The sequence below is a fragment of the Cajanus cajan genome, chromosome 2 (genome assembly GCF_000230855.2).
Source record: "Cajanus cajan strain Asha chromosome 2, NIPB_CcT2T_4, whole genome shotgun sequence".
Lineage (NCBI taxonomy): Eukaryota > Viridiplantae > Streptophyta > Magnoliopsida > Fabales > Fabaceae > Cajanus > Cajanus cajan.
Window position 1 is genome coordinate 62198388 of NC_138518.1, and position 20821 is coordinate 62219208.

Here is a 20821-nt window from a genome sequence, read left to right on the forward strand (position 1 = left end):
TTTAACTCAACTCACTAAGAAAGGACAACCTTTTGAGTGGACAGAAACATGTGAGAATAGTTTTCAAGAGCTTAAGAAAAGATTAACCATTGCGCCAGTCTTAGCCTTACCCAATCCTAATGGACAATTTGTCATATTTTGTGATGCCTCAAAAATGGGATTAGGCTGTGTTCTTATGCAAGATAAAAGAGTAGTAGCATATGCTTCTAGACAATTGAGAGCTCATGAAAAGAATTACCCAACCCATGATCTAGAACTAGCTGACATTATTTTTACACTCAAAATATGGAGACATTATGTGTATGGTGGTAAGTTTGATATTTTTAGTGATCATAAGAGTTTAAAATATTTGTTTGATCAAAAGGAACTGAATATGAGACAAAGAAGGTGGATGAAATTTTTGAAAGATTATGATTTTGAATTACATTACCATCCAGGGAAAGCCAATGTTGTGGCTGATGCACTGAGTAGAAAATCTTTACATATCTCTTCATTAATGATTCATGAGATGAATTTGATAGAAAAATTTAGAGATATGAATTTATCAACTACAGTAAGTCAGGATAGAATACAATTGCATGCGGTTCAAATTACTAGTGACTTACATGGACAAATTGGTGAGGCTCAGGTAGTTGATAAATTCATTCAAAAGAAAAAGAGATTGATAGGTCAAAAGGATGGTGAAAAGTTTAATATAGATCAAAGAGGAGTTTTGAGATTTAATGATAGGATATGTGTACCCAATGATTCAGAAATTAAGAAAATAATTTTAGGTGAGGCACATAAGAGCAAGTTGAGCATACACCCTGGGGCAACAAAGATGTATCAGGATCTCAAAAGAATGTTTTGGTGGCCCAAAATGAAAAAAGAAATAGCACAATATGTGGCTACATGTTTGATTTGTCAGAAGGCCAAGATAGAACACCAAAAGCCAGCAGGGATGTTGCAACCCTTAGATATACCTGAATGGAAATAGGACAGTATAGCAATGGATTTTGTAGTTGGTTTACCACAAACAACACATAAATTTGATTCCATATGGGTTATTGTGGATAGACTAACAAAATCTGCTCATTTCTTACCCATCAACATTAGGTATTCTCTAGAAAAATTGACTGAACTATATATAAGAGAGATCGTACGGCTGCATGGTGTACCATCTAGCATAATATCTGACAGAGATCCTAGGTTTACTTCTAAATTTTGGGGAAGTTTACATCAAGCATTAGGAACTAAGCTTCACCTTAGCTCTGGATATCATCCTCAAACAGACGGACAATCAGAAAGGACCATTCAATCCTTAGAAGATTTATTGAGAGCCTGTGTGCTAGAGAATTCTCGTAGTTGGGATCAATATCTGCCTCTGATTGAATTTACTTATAACAACAGTTCCCATTCTAGCATAGGTATGGCACCTTATGAAGCTCTATATGGGAGAAGGTGTAGAACTCCTTTGTGTTGGTTTGAGACAGGAGAAAATTTAATCTTGGGTCCTGAATTGGTGCAACAAACCACGGAAAAGATCAAAATGATTCAAGAAAAATTGAGAACGACTCAAAGCAGACAGAAAAGTTATGCTGATAAAAGAAGACGATCTCTTGAATTTCAGGAAGGTGATCATGTATTTTTGAAAGTTACACCAATAACTGGTATTAGTAGGGTAATGAAATCAAAGAAACTCACACCTCGATTTATTGGTCCTTATCAAATCCTCAGAAAAATAGGTCCTGTTGCTTACCAAATTTCTCTACCTCCTTTTCTTTCTAATCTTCACAATGTTTTTCATGTGTCTCAATTAAGAAAATATATTTCTGATCCATCTCATGTAATAATGTCTGATACAGTACAGTTAAAGGATAACCTTACATTTGAAACAATGCCTATACAGATCGCAGACAGGAAGATCAAGCAGTTGAGAGGCAAACAAATTTCACTGGTAAAGGTCATCTGGAATGATGTTACTGGAGATGCTACGTGGGAATTGGAAGAAAGAATTAGAGAAAACTATCCTTATTTATTTTTAAGCAATAAAAATTTCGAGGACGAAATTTCTGTAAGTAGGGAAGAATTGTAATATCCTAATATTTTTAGATAACAATATTCTCAATATTATTAAAAAAATAATATTTCTTTTAAATTATAGTTACCTTATTTAAAATAGATAAAATTGATTGTATTATTATTTTTTTAGATAGTTATATTTCACTTTTTTTTATCATGTATATATATAAATAAATAAATATATATATATATATAAATAATCATTTTTAAATACATATATATATATATATATATATATATATAGATGACATCCAACAATATTATAAATATTTATAATATTATGATTATATATAAAACTATCTATTACAACTTATATATTTTAATAAGTAATTAAATTAATTAGTAGAACTAAATTAAAAGATGTGGCGGTGCATTACGTGTAAAGAATATGAGATGGGGAGGGGGGTGAAGAGTGTATGTATGAAACATGTGCAGTGTGTGACATGAGTGTGTGACGTGAGTGTTACGTGAGTGGAGTAAAATTATATATGGAAAATGGGAGTAATATTATATAATGTGCTGTGCAAGTTCCGTAACGCAGAGATAAGGAATGAACGTGGCAAATTATGTGAGCATTACAATAAATGGAGTGCACAGAGATAAGGAATTTACTGCACAGAGATAAGATTATAATCAAAATTGAATCCCAAAGAGCCTATAAATAGGAGGAGGTGAAAGAATATTGTGTGAAAGAAAAAAAAGTGAAACAACGTGTGTGTGAAAGAAGAGAGTAAAATAGCTTGAGAAACGTTAGAGAAGGATAAAAAGGAAACAAGATAAACAATTTTAAGGTAAGGGGGAGGAGAACTTTGTCTCTTTAAAATTTTATATACCATTATGTTTATTTATTTATGTTATTTTCTTTGTACATTTATCTAGTGAGGTGTCCCTAACCTCATTTATTTGTTTAACCTATAATTATTGTTGTCCATATTAATTATTAAGGTGTTCATATTTTATATTGTTTAATTATTTTATAATTATTGTCATTTTTATTTATATCATTGGTACTTTTAATATATTCTTTTTACGTAAATATATTTATTGTAAATATATTTATAATCAACTATGATATAGTTGTGATATCTTGGACTCGTCTTGTTATTTCTTTACATATTTATGAAGATAAATATTGTTCTATGGCCATAGAAGATAAAATTTGAATTATTTGTAGCTGGAGGTTTGACCTTGGGGATTTAAATGAGTAAGAAATGAAGGTGAAATATCCTATTATTGGTTGATATGATAATGCTCATTTATCCTGACTAGTCACTACAAGTTTAATTCAAATTTTAATGTTAATCATTATTAATGTGACACCCTCTACCCCATTATTAATATACAACAAATACAACAATAAAATATTTCTTTTCTTCTTTTTGGGTAAATAAAATCTTTCATAGTTGACAAATATTTCAAATATAACAAGGTAGAAGATTCACATTCGTAACTCATCAATCATAAAAAGTCAAATATAAGTATTAAACTCAAGAAATCATATATATACAAATAATAATAAAGGAAATATAAATTAACTCCAGTAAAGGTGGCAGTGCCTCCTAGTTAGGGATTAATTTATACTCCCAAATCATATAATAATAAATATAACAAAGATGTACAATTTGGTCTTTTCTCAAGAACGTTCAAAATTACATAAGAAGAGAAAATTAAAGCTTTTAAAACAATAACATCCCTAAAAAAACAAGCCTAGCTATGCCCGATGTCACATCCTATCAGAGCATGCCCCACTGAAGCCTTAAGCCTCATCACCAACATCCCCATGATGCTGATCATCTGCAACACAATTTAAAACATATACAAAAACAACAAGGGAGTGAGAAACATCTCACTCAGTTTCAGGTGCAGAAATAACTGCTAGATAGCACACACACACACAACATATATAAGTCACATGTAAACAATACATAAATAGTCAATATCACATATATATACTCATTTATCATGCTTATGATGTCATGGACTCAACTCATAAATGCATGCATGTGGCGCCATACGGAAGATTCACAATTCATCGTTGGTGACCCTAAGGTACACCTGGTTACATCACTGGTGACCCTAAGGTACACCTTGTTAACATGTTACATCGTGGGTGACCCTAAGGTACACCTTGTTAGTCGTGGGTGACCATAAGGTACACCTTGTTAGTCGTGGGTATGCGGCCTCAGCGGCACACCTGGAGTAATATATGCATATGATGCATGTCATACATTCATAATCTCATGGACTCAACATTTAACTTATTACATAATTTCATTTAGTACATCATATCATTATTTGTCATAGTATCATAATCATAGTTTGTCTCAATAGTCCATTCTTAGGTCTCATGTCATTTGTCCATATTTCACATGGTCATGTCATCAATACTCCTCATAAGGTCCGCATAGGTATTCACAGAGAGCATTTTTGTTCATATTAAAACTCATTTATTATTAACATTAATTTCATACTCATTTATTACTTTCAACAAAGAACAAAGTATAATAAATAGAAAATCGGACAGAACAACGGCACCTTTAACAAAAACAGAGTAGAGTAAATAGAAAATCAAACAGAACAACGGCACCTTCAACAAACAACAAAGTAAAGTAAATAGAAAATCAAACAGAACAACGGCATCCTCAACAGGGAACAAAATAGAGTAAATAGAAAATCAGACAGAACAACGGCAAGGGATTGGGGGCCAATCCGACAAACAACTATCCAACAATTATCCCCACACCCCTGAGCGAGGTTCTCACTCCCCCCCTTACCTGGATAGGCGGAGTTGAAACTTGGGCAGGGTCTCCTCCTCTGGATCCCCTTTTTCTTCCCTCTCTTTCTTTCTTTCTTTCTTTCTTTCTCTCTCTCTCTCTCTCTCTCTCTCTCTCTCTCTCTCTCTTCTCTTTCTCTCTCTAGGATTTCACTTTCTTACTGAATATAAAATTTTCACCCCCCTGCCCCTATTTATAGGCCTCCTGGCGCAACCGGAACGGCCCGTACTGATTTCGGAATGGCCCGTTCCGGATCCTTCAAACGTGGGCAAATTTCTCAACTGGAACGGCCCGTTCCAAAACCGGAACGCCCGTTCCCAAAAAGCAGAACGGCCCGTTCTGAAACCAGAACGGCCCGTTCTCAATCTCAGCAGAACGCCCCGTACTGCTTCCAGAACGGCCCGTTCTCCATACCAGAACGGCCCGTTCCAGGCCTGTTCTGGGTCTTTAAAAACAAGCATATTCCTTCTTTTGGAACGGCCCGTTCTGCATTTGGAACGGCCCGTTCCGAAACCCAAAAATACCCTTGTCCCTTTATTAAAATTACGAAAATTCCATCAATAATTACGAAAATGCCATTATTAATAAAAAATATCCTTTTAAGGAAATTGGGGTGTTACAATTAATATATATATATATATATATATATATATATATATATATTTGTATTAATTATTGCTACGCATGTTATATGATTATAAATATTTATTTGAAAATCGTTCTCACTCCTTATGTTTCTTGTGTAATAAAATCATAAAAATCATTAAATATATATAGATGGATGTTCCAGCGATTTCCGCTCCTTTTCCTTCAGTAATTTCTGCAGTCTTCTCTGGCACAACATGGAGTGTTGATGCTCTAGCCAACTCAGTGACTTTCAATGGAGTAGCTGTGTCTTCATTCATTTTTTCTCCATATCAAGAAATTCCCACGGTGATAGATGGACCCATCGTTGTTACTTTTTACTTACCCCCAGCAAATCATGTGAACCCTATCGTAAATTTGTTCCAACCACCCATGTAATTATTATAGAAGTAGAAAAAGAAAAACTATGATATGTAGATAGGCAAGTAATAATCTGTACTATATATATGTAAGGAAAGCAACTACGCGCGTAGTGGAAAATATGGTATGGTATGATGTATAATATTATTATTATACATGTATTTTCTAGCTACAAATATTATATATATATATATATATATATATATATATATATGTATATGTATATTACTGAGATTAATATTAATATGACTAGGCGTTACAGGATCCATTTTTGCTATAAAAAAAAGCATGGTACTAATAGTATGAATATAATTGTTCCTTATTTGATCTAAAAATTAAAGGTGTTCAATTTAATGTAAATCACAAAAACAAAATCATAAATTTAAAAATTTAGAATTTAAAAATCCAAAACCAAAAAAGACATTTTTTTTAAATTGGATTGGATTAGTTTCCGGTTCTAATAAAAAAAATTCATTCAATCTAAACCAAACCAAACATTTTCTTATAATCAAGTTTATACTCCTATTAATCTATTATTATAAATTAAATTATCATCTATTATTAAAATGATGTTTATAACGACCTGAAAGAACCCTAGACTTTACAGCTCAACAATTAAGCAATGGAAAACATAAATCTAATTACTTAAAATTATCATGTAAATAGTTCTTGGATATCTATAACATTGTATGCTTTTTGTTTTTCATTGTGTAGTGGTTGTATTATACTAAGTGTAGTAACATGCTGAGTCATTACAATTTTTATGGTATTAGAACCGGTCAAGTCTCTTTTGAGATACTCTATGGGGGTGGACTTGTTGTGTTTCTATTGTATAATTGTTTAAGTTGTGTTGTGTTGTTGCTTATGTTTTGAGTTACCTTATGGTTTAATTGATCCTAGTATAGAATTGGTGGGTAGACCTTCTAGATGTTCTATTCTTCCTACTCCCTAGATTGATGGAGCCTAGATAGCACGAGCTATCGAGATGATGGCTATTGTTGTGAATCAGTAGAATGCTATTATGGCTCAGTAGCAAGTCACTAATATGAAACAATAAACTATAATGGCCCAACAACAACAATTGTCTTAAATCAGATAGAGGCCAACAAGACAACAATTAAGACTATGAGCACAATAGTTCTACAAGAGTACCATGGACTGAATGAATTCAAGAGGGGGAAACCCCCTTAGTTAAATGGAAATATTGGTCCAGAGGTGGAAAACCAGTGGATTAATGATGTGGAGAAAATATTTAGGGTTATGGCTTGCCTTGAAGATATGAAGGTGACTTATGTGGTTTTCATGTTGAGTGGTGAGGTTAAGTATTGGTGGAAAGGTAACCAGTGGATGATGAAATCTAGGAGTAAGGAGTTGAGTTGAGAGAACTTCAAAAGGTTTTCCTTTAGAAGTATTTTTCTAATAGTGTTAGATATGCAAAGTAGGCAAAATTCTTTAGATTATACCAAAGGAATATGATTATGTAGGAGTATGAGACAAGTTTGAGCATTTAGCCAAATACTACTCTCAGACCTCATTTAAGGCTTAAAGATATAGAAAATTATTTTAGTGAGGGGTTGAGGCATAAGTTGAAGAAGATGGTAGTTCCTATATAATTTTCTTCCTATCAACATTAAGTGGTTCTTGGAGAAGCTAACTTAGTTGAATATATATCAAGGGGATAGTACAATTATATGGAGTACCTTTTAGTATTATCTCAAACTAGGATCCAAGGTTCAGTTATAGATTTTGGTAGAGTTTGCACCCAACCTTGGGGACAGGATTGAGGTTGAGCTCTAGTTATCACCCATAGACGAATGGACAATTTGAGAGGACTATCCAATCCTTGGAAGACTTGTTGAGAGCTTGTGTGTTTGATCATCTTGGCAGTTGGGAGGATGTGTTACCTTTGGTGGAGTTTACTTATAACAACAGTTTTAATGTCAATATTGGTATGAAACCTTTTAAAGCTTTATATGGGAGAAGATGTAAAACACTTATGTGTTGGTATAAGGAGGGTGAATCAATTGTAGTGGAGTTAGAGTTAGTTCTACAGACTATAAAAAAAGGTGAAGATGATACAAGAGAAGATGAAGACTATCCAAAGTAAGCATACATCTTATGCAGATAAGAGGAGGAAACCTTTAGAGTTTGAGGAAAGAGAACATGTGTTTCTCAAGATTAGGCCTGAGCACGGGGCAAGTTCAGACGGGTTCGGTCAAAAATATTTAGTCCAACCTAAAATGAACAAAAAAAAATCAGTCCATTTTCGACCGTTATAGTGTTTCAGGTTTATCGACTTCGGGTTGATCAAGCCTCAATTTAGTCGGGTCAGTTTAGTCGGTGCAAACAAAAATGTCATCTGAACTATTGAAGATTTAATAATGATGCAAGAGAAGAAGAAGACGAACAAACTTGTTCTTCGTGGTGTTAGAAGCAGACAAGTAGATCATCTTCGTGATAGTAGGCAGAGAGGAGCAAATGATTATGCGGTGATAGATGGAGATAAATGAATTGTGTTTGGGTTCATACGATACGACTACTCTCGCGGCAGCTACGATACTAGGGTTTCTAATTTCTATAACTATAAGAAATAACTCAATGACATACCTTTTAAATTTTAATTGTTATGTGTTGATCGGGTTTGGATACCGACGAGTTCAAATATTTTAAACCAAACCCGACTGACAAAATCCATTTCCAACCGAATCAATCAATCTAGAATCTCGAAAATCCGAAATTAACCATTTGAAGTGAAAAATTGCACATGGATAACTTCGGTTTCGGTCGGATCGAAGAATTATGCTCATGCCTACTCAAGATAACACTCATTTAATAAGAGTGGGAAGAGCGATAAAGCCCAAGAAAGTTTATTAGGCTTTATCGGATCCTTCATCGTATAATGTAACTATATGTTAAACGAATTTATCAGAATATATTGTGAATCTCATTCAAAATCAATATTAAAATTACTTGTAATTATTTGTCAAATAAATTTATACCTTGTTTTCTTATTGATTCTCTCGTCACTTTGTTCATACTTATTTACAAAGGATATTGTTTGCTGAAAATATTAAAGTTCTATCCGCGTGTTTGAATGGGCGTAAGAGAGCCTTGATGTACCTCACCCGAAACAGAGCTGTTTTCAGTTCTTCATAGTTTGAGAAATTGAACATGAAATTCACGGAAATGCGGTTGAGAAGACACAGAACCAACTATATACTATCCTACATAGTGAAGATATAATTTGTCTGAACTCTGACAAAAACATATAAATGTAATCTAAAATAACACCAAAAAAAAAAAAATCATATAGAGTGAATTATAGTTCAAAGTCAGGTGGAGAAATATGTTTATATTTCATATCCGACCATAATCATTTCTTTGCAAGAGGCACATGTAAAACAACCATAATCTCGTACACCTCGAAAGCCTACATGATCTAGCATCCGTTACTACACATTAAAAACCACGACCACGCACAACCAAGATTAGAAGAAGCAATAAAGAAGCCAATGACAAAGAGGTAGCACATGTGCACGTGGCCATGAAGCCTCTCTTTCGCTCTCCCTATCTGTGAACTGAATGTGTGGGGCGTGTGTGACACTGATCATGGTTGCTTGCTTGCATAAGAAAAGCATGACATCAAAAGCGTTGCATTTCCAAACTCCCCAACCTTTCATTCCCACAAAACCAGCCTCATTATCATCCTATTGTGTGGTCCCCATACCCATCTCACCCTTCATCCCCATGTGTCACAAAAAACCATCCTCATCCGTTCGGTACGTTTATCTTAACTCATACTCATCATGCATATCGCATACACACACATCCATACATACATCTATCCCACTCTTTCTTCCTTCCTATGCCAACTTTTCCCGGTTTCATCGTATCATCTCGCCGCTACTTTTTCCACATATCACGAAAATGAAAGCAAGGAAAAGCACAAGCTAAAGTAAGAAAAGGCTCACATCAGAAAAAGAAAGTGTGTACTAAAATGCACGAGACATAGAAAATTGAACACAAAGTCTCTCCATCGATAATGGATAGCACAGATTCATCATCAGGGTCTCAGCACCCTAAGCTCCCTCCAGGGTTTCGGTTCCACCCCACCGATGAAGAACTCGTCGTTCACTACCTCAAGAGAAAAGCTGCGTCGGCACCCCTTCCTGTATCCATCATCGCCGATGTTGATCTCTACAAGTTCGACCCTTGGGAGCTCCCAAGTATGCAACTTTATCACACCCCATTTTATCTTTTCATCCATTTATTCAAACCATTGTGGTAGTTTAGTCATGTTTCTTCATATTATGAAAAATTTATTGTAAATAGTTATGAACAAATGGGACTGATACGGTTACAATTGTGAACACTTAATAATTTTTGCTGATGCCGCTATATTCGAGTAGTAGACACTCTAAAATGATACCTTAATTTTACAGCCGAAATCATGGCGGCAGATTTTGTTCAAAATCTTACACCTACCAATGATATCGGTAAAATAGTGTATGAATGAAAAATAGTTATGGTCTTATAAATTGGTTTTGATGGATTGAGGTAAGAGGCATAATTCCCTTTCTTAAGATATTTATTTTGTTCTTGAGAGGTTTGTACCCAGTTATGATTTTGTTGCTTGGCATATGAATTTGTTTTGGGATGCAATGTTTTTCCATTTTTTATTTTTTATTTTTTTGGGTTTTGTAGGTAAAGCAACGTTTGGGGAGCAAGAGTGGTACTTTTTCAGCCCAAGGGATCGGAAATACCCAAATGGGGCTAGGCCCAATAGAGCTGCTACTTCTGGGTATTGGAAGGCCACTGGAACTGACAAGCCTATACTGACATCTGATGGGCACCAGAAAGTTGGAGTTAAAAAAGCACTTGTTTTTTACGGTGGAAAGCCTCCAAAAGGGGTTAAAACCAATTGGATTATGCATGAGTATAGGCTCACTAATGATTCCTTTAATTCAAGCTCAAAACCTCCTCCTCTGGCTCATGATTCTCCAAACAAGAAAAATTCACTGAGGGTATACATACAACATGCCATGTGCATATAATGTTTCATTTTGTCAAATGTTTTTTAAGGAAAAAAAGATTTTATTTATTTTTTATTGTTTTGTAGTTGGACGATTGGGTTTTGTGCCGAATATACAAGAAAAGCAACAGCAACACCCTGCCAAGGCCACTCCTGATGGAGCATGATGAGGAGCTTTCAATGGAGAACATGCTACCAACGATGTCAACTTTGTCAATGGCTAACCATAATACCAACATGCAAAATTCTAAACCTCCGTCTTCGAGGAGCACAACGCTAGGACTAGAAAATGATGACAACTTTTTCGATGGAATCTTAGCCGTTGATCACAGCATGCAAAATGGTTCTGACTCTCACTCATTCTCTCCAAACTCAAAGGGTAATGATAACACTACCAACTTCCCTATGAAACGTGCCATGTCGACATCACAGCAGCTTTGGAACAACGAGACAGGGTCTCCCGGGTCATCTTCTTCATGCAAGCGATTTCATGGTGATCTCAATAGTGCTGAAGACAACGATTCCTTCGTTTCCCTGCTCAACCAGTTTCCTCACAACGCAGCGTTTCATGGCTCCGTTGGAGATGGTGCTCTGAGGCAACAATTTCAGCTTCATGGAATGAATTGGAACTGATTAATATTAATAGTACGTGTGATTTAGGCTTTAGCTTAATTAGTTTACACACACATCATGAAAATGTAACTACCATTATAGACGTTGATGCTTGTCTTATTGTTTTTCACTTCCCACTGTAATCATAACATACACAATATAGGAAGAGATCGAGACTGTTATATGTTGATTATGAACTTGAAGCTTACATAATTATACTAAATTACATTGGATACAAATGCGTACGTAACAAAAATCTTATGTAGAAAAGAAGTGTTACAAAGAAATGTAATCAAAGTATTATAATTTCATTAGATTTTGGTTTATTTCTAACAAGAGAAACTGGCGGATCATGGTGTGTCGTGCGTGTAAAGCTTACTATTTTGTTTTTAAACACTTGCTAATCAATGCAAATGCAACAACAACAAAAATTAATTATGCATTTATATATGCATTATATACTGTATATCTCTGTGTGTAATAATTTCTTATTTACCAAAAATGTTGTACGGCGATCCAAATGAGTGGTAAAAGATTCAATTTTGTTAAGTAAAATTTTAAATTCAAGTATTGTAAATAAAAATAAATAAAATATGATTGAAACACTCTTGGTCAAGACAAAATCAATGAATACTTTCTATCAAATATCAATAACATAGTTATATATAAAAAATTAATTCTGTTCAACTGAAAGCAGTTTGTCACAATTATTGCATGTACTTACATGACAGATACACATGTGAAATGAATCCCACCCCTCGCTCTTCTATGTTTTAAAAAAAAAAAACAAATTATGGTAAGGTCGTAACTAAGGTCCTTAGTTATAACTACGTTCCTTAGTTATGTTTTTGGCCTTTAATTAAGACTTGTATAAAAATAAAAATATATAGAAAAAGGATGAAGCTAGCACGGCCGAGAAGGTTGGCAAAAATTTCGTACCAATTAATGTTAAATCCTATTCCTATGTATTTTATTTGTCATATATATATATATATATATATATATATAGAGGAGGGTTCAAATGATACCGGTGTAACTTTTACTAAGTGTTACACCACTTAATAATTTTATATTAAATGTAAATTTTGAAAATTCAACCGTTAGATTGAAAGTTCATATCTCTTAGATCATATATGTCAAATTTTGTTAAAATTGAACAACAACTTGAAGGTAATCAAAGTGTTCATATTTTAGTATATTTTGAAATGTATATATTACGTCAATTTTGTTTTATGAGAATGAAGTATCAAATCATCTTAGATTAATATAAAATTTGACATATATGATCTAAGATATATGAACTTTCAATCTAACGGTTGAATTTTCAAAATTTACATTTAATATAAAGTTATTAAGCGGTGTAACACTTAGTTAAAGTTACACCGGTGTCGTTTGAACCCTCCTTATATATATATATATATATATATATATATATATATATATATATATATTAACTTACCTCGTTTAATAACTCATGTTATACATTAAATTTCAATAATACAATTATTGAGTTTAAAGTTTTTAATACTTAGATCATATTTATAAATTTTTAAAAATATAAAAATTATTTAGTATTTTATTTTATTAATTCAAATTAATATATAAAAATATTTTTATAATTATTCGTTAATTTGAATTTATAAAATAAAGTATCAAATTTTTAAAAATTTACAGATTTTATTTATATATAAGAACTTTAAATTTGATAATTAAATTGTTGAAATTTAATATAAACTATAAGTTATTGAATAAAATAAGTTTTGATAATCTATCTTGAGTTAATCACCTATACACTGAACCAATCATATCTTTTAATAGTATCATGTCAGTTGCTCTTTTAATAAAATAAAAATAAAATAAAATAATTTTAAAAATATGATTAATTGCTGGTGTAAAAAATTTAACACTGATAATATATGGATAATTAAGTCATCTTTCTTTGGGAGTAAACAAATTTTTCTTCTGTTTCTAAAAGGTGATTTAAGAAAATGAAAAGAAAATTGTGTTACTCCACTCGCGCTGATGCTTAATAACATGTATGAAAGGGAAATATCGTACGTCGAACTTTTTCTTCTATGAAAGCGGCTAAAGTTGTTGGAATTTTGACTAATTAAATACTCATACAGGATCGGAGATACGTTAGCTTGTTGACAAAATTGACTAAATCTGATTCCGTGCATGTGAGCTGGCCAAGAATAAGGCTAATAAAGCTTACTCCTATTCAGTGTTTTCAACCCTAAACCTTAAATATGTTTTAAAAATTAGATCAAACTTATTGAATTGAGAATTGGTGGTCTAGTCGGTCAGAATTTTGAGTTGAATCAGTTATGTATTCAATCCGTTTTAAATCAGAGTAAATCAGTCAATTTTCCAGTTTAACCAGTAAACCAGTGAGTCAAAAAAATTCAAAAAAAATAATTAAAATAATGTTTTTTATGTATTTTTTTATACAAAATAAAAAATAGAGATAATTTTAAATAAAATGAAAATTAAAATTTAAGATAGAATATGAATTTATTAAAATTTATTAATATAAAATATATTTAACATGAATATTTTTTTAAAAAAATTAATAAAAATTGGATCATGCAGTTCAATTAGTGACCTACCAGTTCAATCTTTGACTTACTGATCAAATATCTTAACCGATTTGATGATCCGGTTTTTAAAATTATGGTCCCACTAATGAAAAAATGTTTTTAACTTTTACAAAGTAAAAAAGTATGTACATCGAGTGAAAACTAATCTTTGCAGTGTAAAAAAATTTCGGCTCAATAACATTCACGAAAACTATCTCAAAGGACCGTAGATACTCGATAAAGAAAGGGGAAAAAAAATAGAAAGATTGAAGAAGGAAGACTATTAAATCATCTATTCAATAAAATAAAGTTGAAGTTTGGATCAACTTAGAAAAAAATGGTTATTAAGGCGACTTAAAGCCCAAACCAATTAACAAAACTAGTTTAAGATAGAACAGAAGATGGGTAGCCCCATGTTATCTCTCTCAACCATAGAAAAGATGCAGAGGGTTGGACCGATTCCAAAAGTAAATACCATTTGGTAGCGGAGGAGGATTGCTATTTGGCACAAAATCTTTTCGTTCAAAACTGTATGAATCCTACTTGCTCAATTTTTATTGAATAATCATATAATTTAAAAAATAAATCAAATTAGGAAAACTGGTGGAAATCACCCTCGCATTCTTCGTCCATATAAAGTGAATCTATTCAAGTTCGTATCAAACATATTATTTCCCTTATTTGAGTTGGTAAAGAAATTGAATGGTAAAAATTAAATTGAATATCAGCAATATTTATACGATTTAATAATTACTTATATAACGAAAAATAATTTTGAAAGTATTGAAATGAAAAAATATATAATATTATTAAAATATGAAATCTCATAAAGAATAATTGTAATATATATATTTATATACCGTATGGTGGCCGACTAGACCGAATACCCGAGTCCACGGCCGACTAGGTCGAATTCCCGAGTCCGCGAATGATCAGACCGAGTACCCCGAGTGCACCGACCACTCTTAATATGAACATAACATGTCAGTGTGCTCGGCCTAAACCCGTACTTACGCCAGGATGATTATGGCGAGGTTAATTTACGTAATGCACCGGATTAACCCCCTAATTTTTCGGGGCCCAATCCTTAATCACGGCCCAATAAGAATCACTATAAATAGGACCCCAACGAGGTATGTAACGAATCTTTTTCAACTACCGCATTTATTATGCCGAACACTTACTTGAGCGTTGGAGTGTCTTTGCAGGCACCCCCCTCACTTCGGACTACTCAGAGCAGGACGAGAAGACTTAGACCCAAGACCAGACCCGCTACAACAAGGATAATTAAAGTGTGTATCCTAACACAGGAACAATTTATATTTCAAAAAATGTGAAATTATATGTTTATTACTATAAAGTTTTTATATGAGTATTGTTTTCACTATTACCTAAAATAACTCAACAAGATTCATGTTAAGAAATGTGGTATTGACATTGGTATGCCAATTCTCTTAGTTATGATATGAAACAATAGCTTGCAAGTAGAATTTGAACGAATCTGAGCATTGCAACTGAAGAGAAGGTCTCATCATAATCTACATTATGAATTTACTTGAAATCTTTTGCAACCAATTGTGCTTTAAAGGCATTAACCTTACCATCCATGTCAGTCTTCTTCTTGAAGACCCACTTACACCTTATCCTTTTGTAACCAATCACGCCTTAAAGGTATTAACATTACCATCTATGTTAGTCTTCTTCTTGAAAACCCACTTAGACCCTATGAGTTTTACCCCTTCAGGTGGATCATATCTAGTTATGTACATGGAATATTCCATCTCAAATCCCATGGCCTAAAGCCACTTCTTATATTTAGGCCCAGTAATGGCCTCCTTGTAAGTCACAAGCTCGGGCTCATCTTGATCCATGAGTAGCACATCACCTTCTTGAGTTAGAAGAAGTCCATTTGTCTCATGTTGATGATGTACCCTATAAGACCAATGTAGTTCTTGTACTACTTGAATTGGTAGTCGACTCACAACATCTTGTGATGTTGGTTCATTTTCCATTATAGATGATCAACATTTTGTGATACTTTAAGCTCTTCAAATTCTACATTCCTCCATTGTTAGTGATTATTAGGTCAATAAATGATGTTAGACTCCTAAGGTTTTAAGTTTTAATGATAACAAACATAAATATTTTTTATAGAAAAGTTTTCTAAACATGTAGTAAGATGAATAGATCATAAGACAAATAGTTATCTAGATATGAATGTTTCACAAATAAAGCACATCATCTGTAAGATGCACGCTTTGATCTTCTATCATTTATCAAGTCTGATAACTAGATCAATTTTTTCACATGATTATGTAATAGATTGAATAGAAAAAGCTTCTTTGGTACTCACAAATAACGAAAGGAACAAAAGACATGTTTTACATTAGAAAAAGAAAAGTAGATCCCATAAATCGTGAAATTTCTCATAAAAAGTTGCTTTGACTTAGCACACACATGCCTTGACTCGTTTGGTACCTAAAAAGTGATAAATAGCTTCATTGATTAGATACCAAGTGAAAATTTGGTGAAACATATTTAATGTATCAACGAACACTTCTTCCCACAAGGAACAAAGATGAAAATAAACGAAACAAGTTTGTGAGAGATGCTAAAGGATTTGCAACAGTCATTTTCAAGAAGCATATATATATAAGAAAAAGTCTTATATTTCAGAAAGAAGATAGAGAAAACCATTTTAGAGAACACATTGTAAAATTTCATTCTTTATATCAATAAGCTTTATATTGCTTGGTTATATTATGTCTTCATTGTAAAATGAAATAACATTGTTATCTTACCCAACTTTAACTTATTGTTATTGTTTTAAGGTTAAAGAAACTTGATTGTAAAAGAATACTTGATTGATTAAAATATAAAGAGGCTTTATGTTCAAAGAATACCTCGTTGTTTGAAGCGTGGACAGGCTTTGTGTTCAAAAGAATACTCTGGTAGCTATTTGAAGAGGTAAGTCAAATAATACTTAGGTTGAACCATAATGATCTAATCGTATGACCTTAATACTTTTCCAAGTTAGTTTTGTACTTCATTCTTGAACTCTTTGAACTTTTCAAAGGTTTCAGACTTATGTTTCATAAGATACACAAATTCGTATATGCTAAAATCATCCGTAAAGGTAATGAAGTAAGATAAGTCACACCTCTAATAGGCTTGTTTAGTGGGCTATGTACATCATTATGCATAAGTTCCAAAAGATCATTAGCCCTTTCATATCGAATCGTAAATAGGGCTTTAGTCATTTTTCTCAGAAGATAAGATTTAAACATCTCAATTTGATTCATAATCAAGTGAGTCTAAGAGTCCATTTTTATAGAACTTAGGTATGTGTTTCTCATCTATATGGACTAAACAACAGTGTTAAAGATATGTTAGGTTCAAATCATTTGATTTGTCTTCATTTATGTTACAAATGGGTCTTTTGAGATCTTGAATCTAAAGTTCATTACTTCTATGAACAATAGCATGAAAACATTTTCAAATAAAATGAAATAACATTTTTCCTTTATTTGAACCCTTCTTGTCCAACAAGAAATAATGTTTTGCTAATGGTAATGACATAATAACAATTATTTAGTTACAAAAAAAACCCAAGGTGTAAAAGGTTTTTGTAGCTAATGTAACAACATTTTCTCCATTTCAAGCTTGTAAGTTCACTTTACCTTTTGTCAATTTTCCACTCTCTAGTAGTCCCTTCACAAATGTGAGAACCATATCTTGTATCCATTGCCCATGTCTTACGTACTAAAAATAGTGTCCTATAAATGAGATTATGTTGATACAAAATCTATATCTCAATTAATTTAGTTGACATGAGAAATTCAATACTATTGTGTTTTTAAATATCTTTTTTATTTAATCACCTATTGTTTGTAATCACTTTGTTGTCAGGACTTGTATTAAGGATTGTGATAGTCTCTTGTAGAATATGGTTACGTGATAACTCTCTATTGTCTTATATTATTAGTGAAAAGCAATTCTTGTTAAGACATTGTTTTCGTATATTATAATTTGTAGTGAGAGTTAAAAACTATGTTTTGTTATATCCTTAATTCTTGTATAATATAGGTTCTATATATTTTTGCTACGAATGACTGAATCTTGTACTCCTAATCATGATTGAGGGGAGTTTTTTCTCATTTCAATTCTCATTGTATTTCATGAAGAACGTATATCAAGTGTATAATTCCTTATTTCTTCCTCCTATACTCATTAACAATATGTTGTGATTTGTATCTATTTGATTTTAAGGTTAATAAATTTTATTAACATGATGTTGAAATAAACAAATCGACTTCTATAACATAAATACTTAAAATAGAACTCTCACTTCTTTTATTCTTTATGGCTTTTCTAAGTTTATTTGAGTCATTTCACTTTCAATGTTTGTTCTTATCATAATGGAAGTAGGAAACGTATTTAGTCATCATGCTTGTTAGTTTTATATTAAAAGAACTATACTTCAACTATTTTTCCCTTGTTCTCCTTTGTTGATAAGACCTTCTTAATGGCCTCTCTTCCCTTGCTTGCTCCTAAAAAAAGCATCCTAAGATACCAGATCGTTTCGAACACCTCCATCCTAAAGGAACATTTGAATTTTAAAAAGCTAATTTTCTTTTTATAAAAAAAAGTGAGTTTAGACTATGTAATTTTAAGTGAAAATTTTTATAAAAAATTATTCTACCTTTAATGAGATATAAATGGATATAAATATAAATAATAATATATTATTGATGGGTGGATGACATTTTCTTGAATTTTAGATGAGATTTGAGAATTGAGAGTGTGATGTCTTGACTTAAGGGGGGAGGATCATCCAGAAAACTAAACACTTCATTTCTTTTCCTCAGACTCTTAAGGGAGGATCTATGAGACTTGGAGTAGAGAATTTCGTGGTGCAACTACAACAATTAAGTTGTTGAAGCTCAAAGTTGTTTCCTTCTCATTCTCTTCTTCCACCTCGGAGTAGCTCGAAGATCATCTTCTCCGTGCTCTTCTCCTTCGTTCTTCTTCTTCTTCCTCTTTGATGGAAACTTGTTTGGAGAATCCGGATTGATGTGAATCCTATTTAAGTTCCTCCCTAGATCTTCGGTGATGGAATAATACTAAGGCCGAGAAGACCAAGATGGTGACATACTAAAGGAGGCAAGAGGAATGGGATAGTAAGGCCATTTTTTGACCATTAGCTCCTAAGTTTTATAGCATTTATTTCTTTATTCCTATTTTGCCCTTGTCTTTAATTTCCAATTTTATCCTTGTATTTTGGGGTATCTTAGTCATAGGATTTATTTTCTTGTATTTCCCATTTTACCCTTGTATTATGGGGTGCTTTAGATGATTAGGGTTTTAATTTTGGGCTAGGGTGTACATTAAAAGGGTGACGCAAATTTGGTGACCATTGGACCTATTTTTGGTGTTAGAAAGGCTTAGGCCCAAGTGGAGGGCAAAGGTTGCATGGTCTTATCATGCACCTAGATATAGCCAATCTAAACCCAAAGATTCCATCCTTGGCCACCAAGTTGCATCTAGGGTTCATTTGCATTTCATTTGGAATGCATTTTCCTACTCCAAATGCAACCCTAGATGCCTCCCCTCCTATAAATACCCTAGGCTATGCATCATGTAAATACTTTGGATTATATGATATTGAGTGAGCCTTTTGTGCCTCAAAATCTATCCTTAGTCCCTAGGTTAGTTTCGGCTAGCCCCCTTCATTCTCCACCCTTGGAGAGTGAAACCCTAGAGTGGCCTCCACCTACACTTGGAGTGAGCCAACCTTGTGAGCACCAAACACCATTTCACCAAACACTTCCGCCCAACACCTCCTTTCACGCCCATCTCCCTTTTGTCCCACAAAAGCCTTCCTTTGTCTACCCCTTGGTGAACCTAGATCAAGGGCAAGGAGTCTCCTTTCAACCACTATCATCATCCATGGAAGGAACAACTCCATCATTTAGCTCCTTGATTCTTCCTAAGCTTTGCCAAGGTCTCCAACGGAGGAGGAGACCTTAGAACCACCACGGTTTGGTGGAGAACTCTCCCAAGAGGCACCACTCCTTGATGAAGAGATAAGCCTCTTCAATTCTCACCACACTCTTCTAGTGAAGGGATAAGAGAATTGGATGAATATCAAAGAGGTTTAGGGACTTTTAGAAGAGAGAAATCTGAACAATATTGTAGTTGCACCACGAAATTCTCTACTCCAAGTCTCATAGATCCTCCCTTAAGAGTGTGAGGAAAAGAAATGAAGTGTTTAGTTTTCTGGATGATCCTCTCCCCCCCCTTAAGTCAAGACATCACACTCTCAATTCTCAAATCTCATCTAAAATTCAAGAAAATGTCATCCACCCATCAATAATATATTATTATTTATATTTATATCCATTTATAAAGAATACTCCTAAAATTATTGCTAAACTATTTGTTGGACACAAGTGTAAAACCCAAGCAAAGGAAGGATTATAGTATAAAAAAAAAAAAAAAAAGTGGCTGGACTTTGAACATCAAAACCGAGACTTGGACAAGCACAAAAAGAACAAAAGAAACAAAAACAAGAAAAAGGGAAACTTGCTATACTTTTGGACTTTGGGACAAAAAAAAAATTCCTACCTTAACAATGGAGTTATTCTTGGACCTTTGAACAAACTAGTGTATGGCTGTATGAAACATTAAATCAAACATATTAAGTGCATCATTCCATTTTAAGCCTAGTTGCTAAATTCTATTCTAGTGCCATTCTA

The 20821-nt window shown here is 33.0% G+C and overlaps 1 protein-coding gene across 1 annotated transcript; it reads left to right on the forward strand.

Annotated features, from left to right (window-relative positions):
- The first annotated feature begins 9511 nt into the window (after positions 1-9511).
- NAC025 (NAC domain containing protein 25) lies at positions 9512-11672 on the forward strand. The gene is made up of 3 exons (XM_020366924.3): positions 9512-10066; positions 10545-10864; positions 10960-11672. Exons 1-3 carry the CDS (start codon positions 9883-9885, stop codon positions 11503-11505), a joined length of 1050 nt encoding a protein of 349 aa, XP_020222513.1. The 5' UTR covers positions 9512-9882; the 3' UTR covers positions 11506-11672.
- Positions 11673-20821: the final 9149 nt, after the last annotated feature.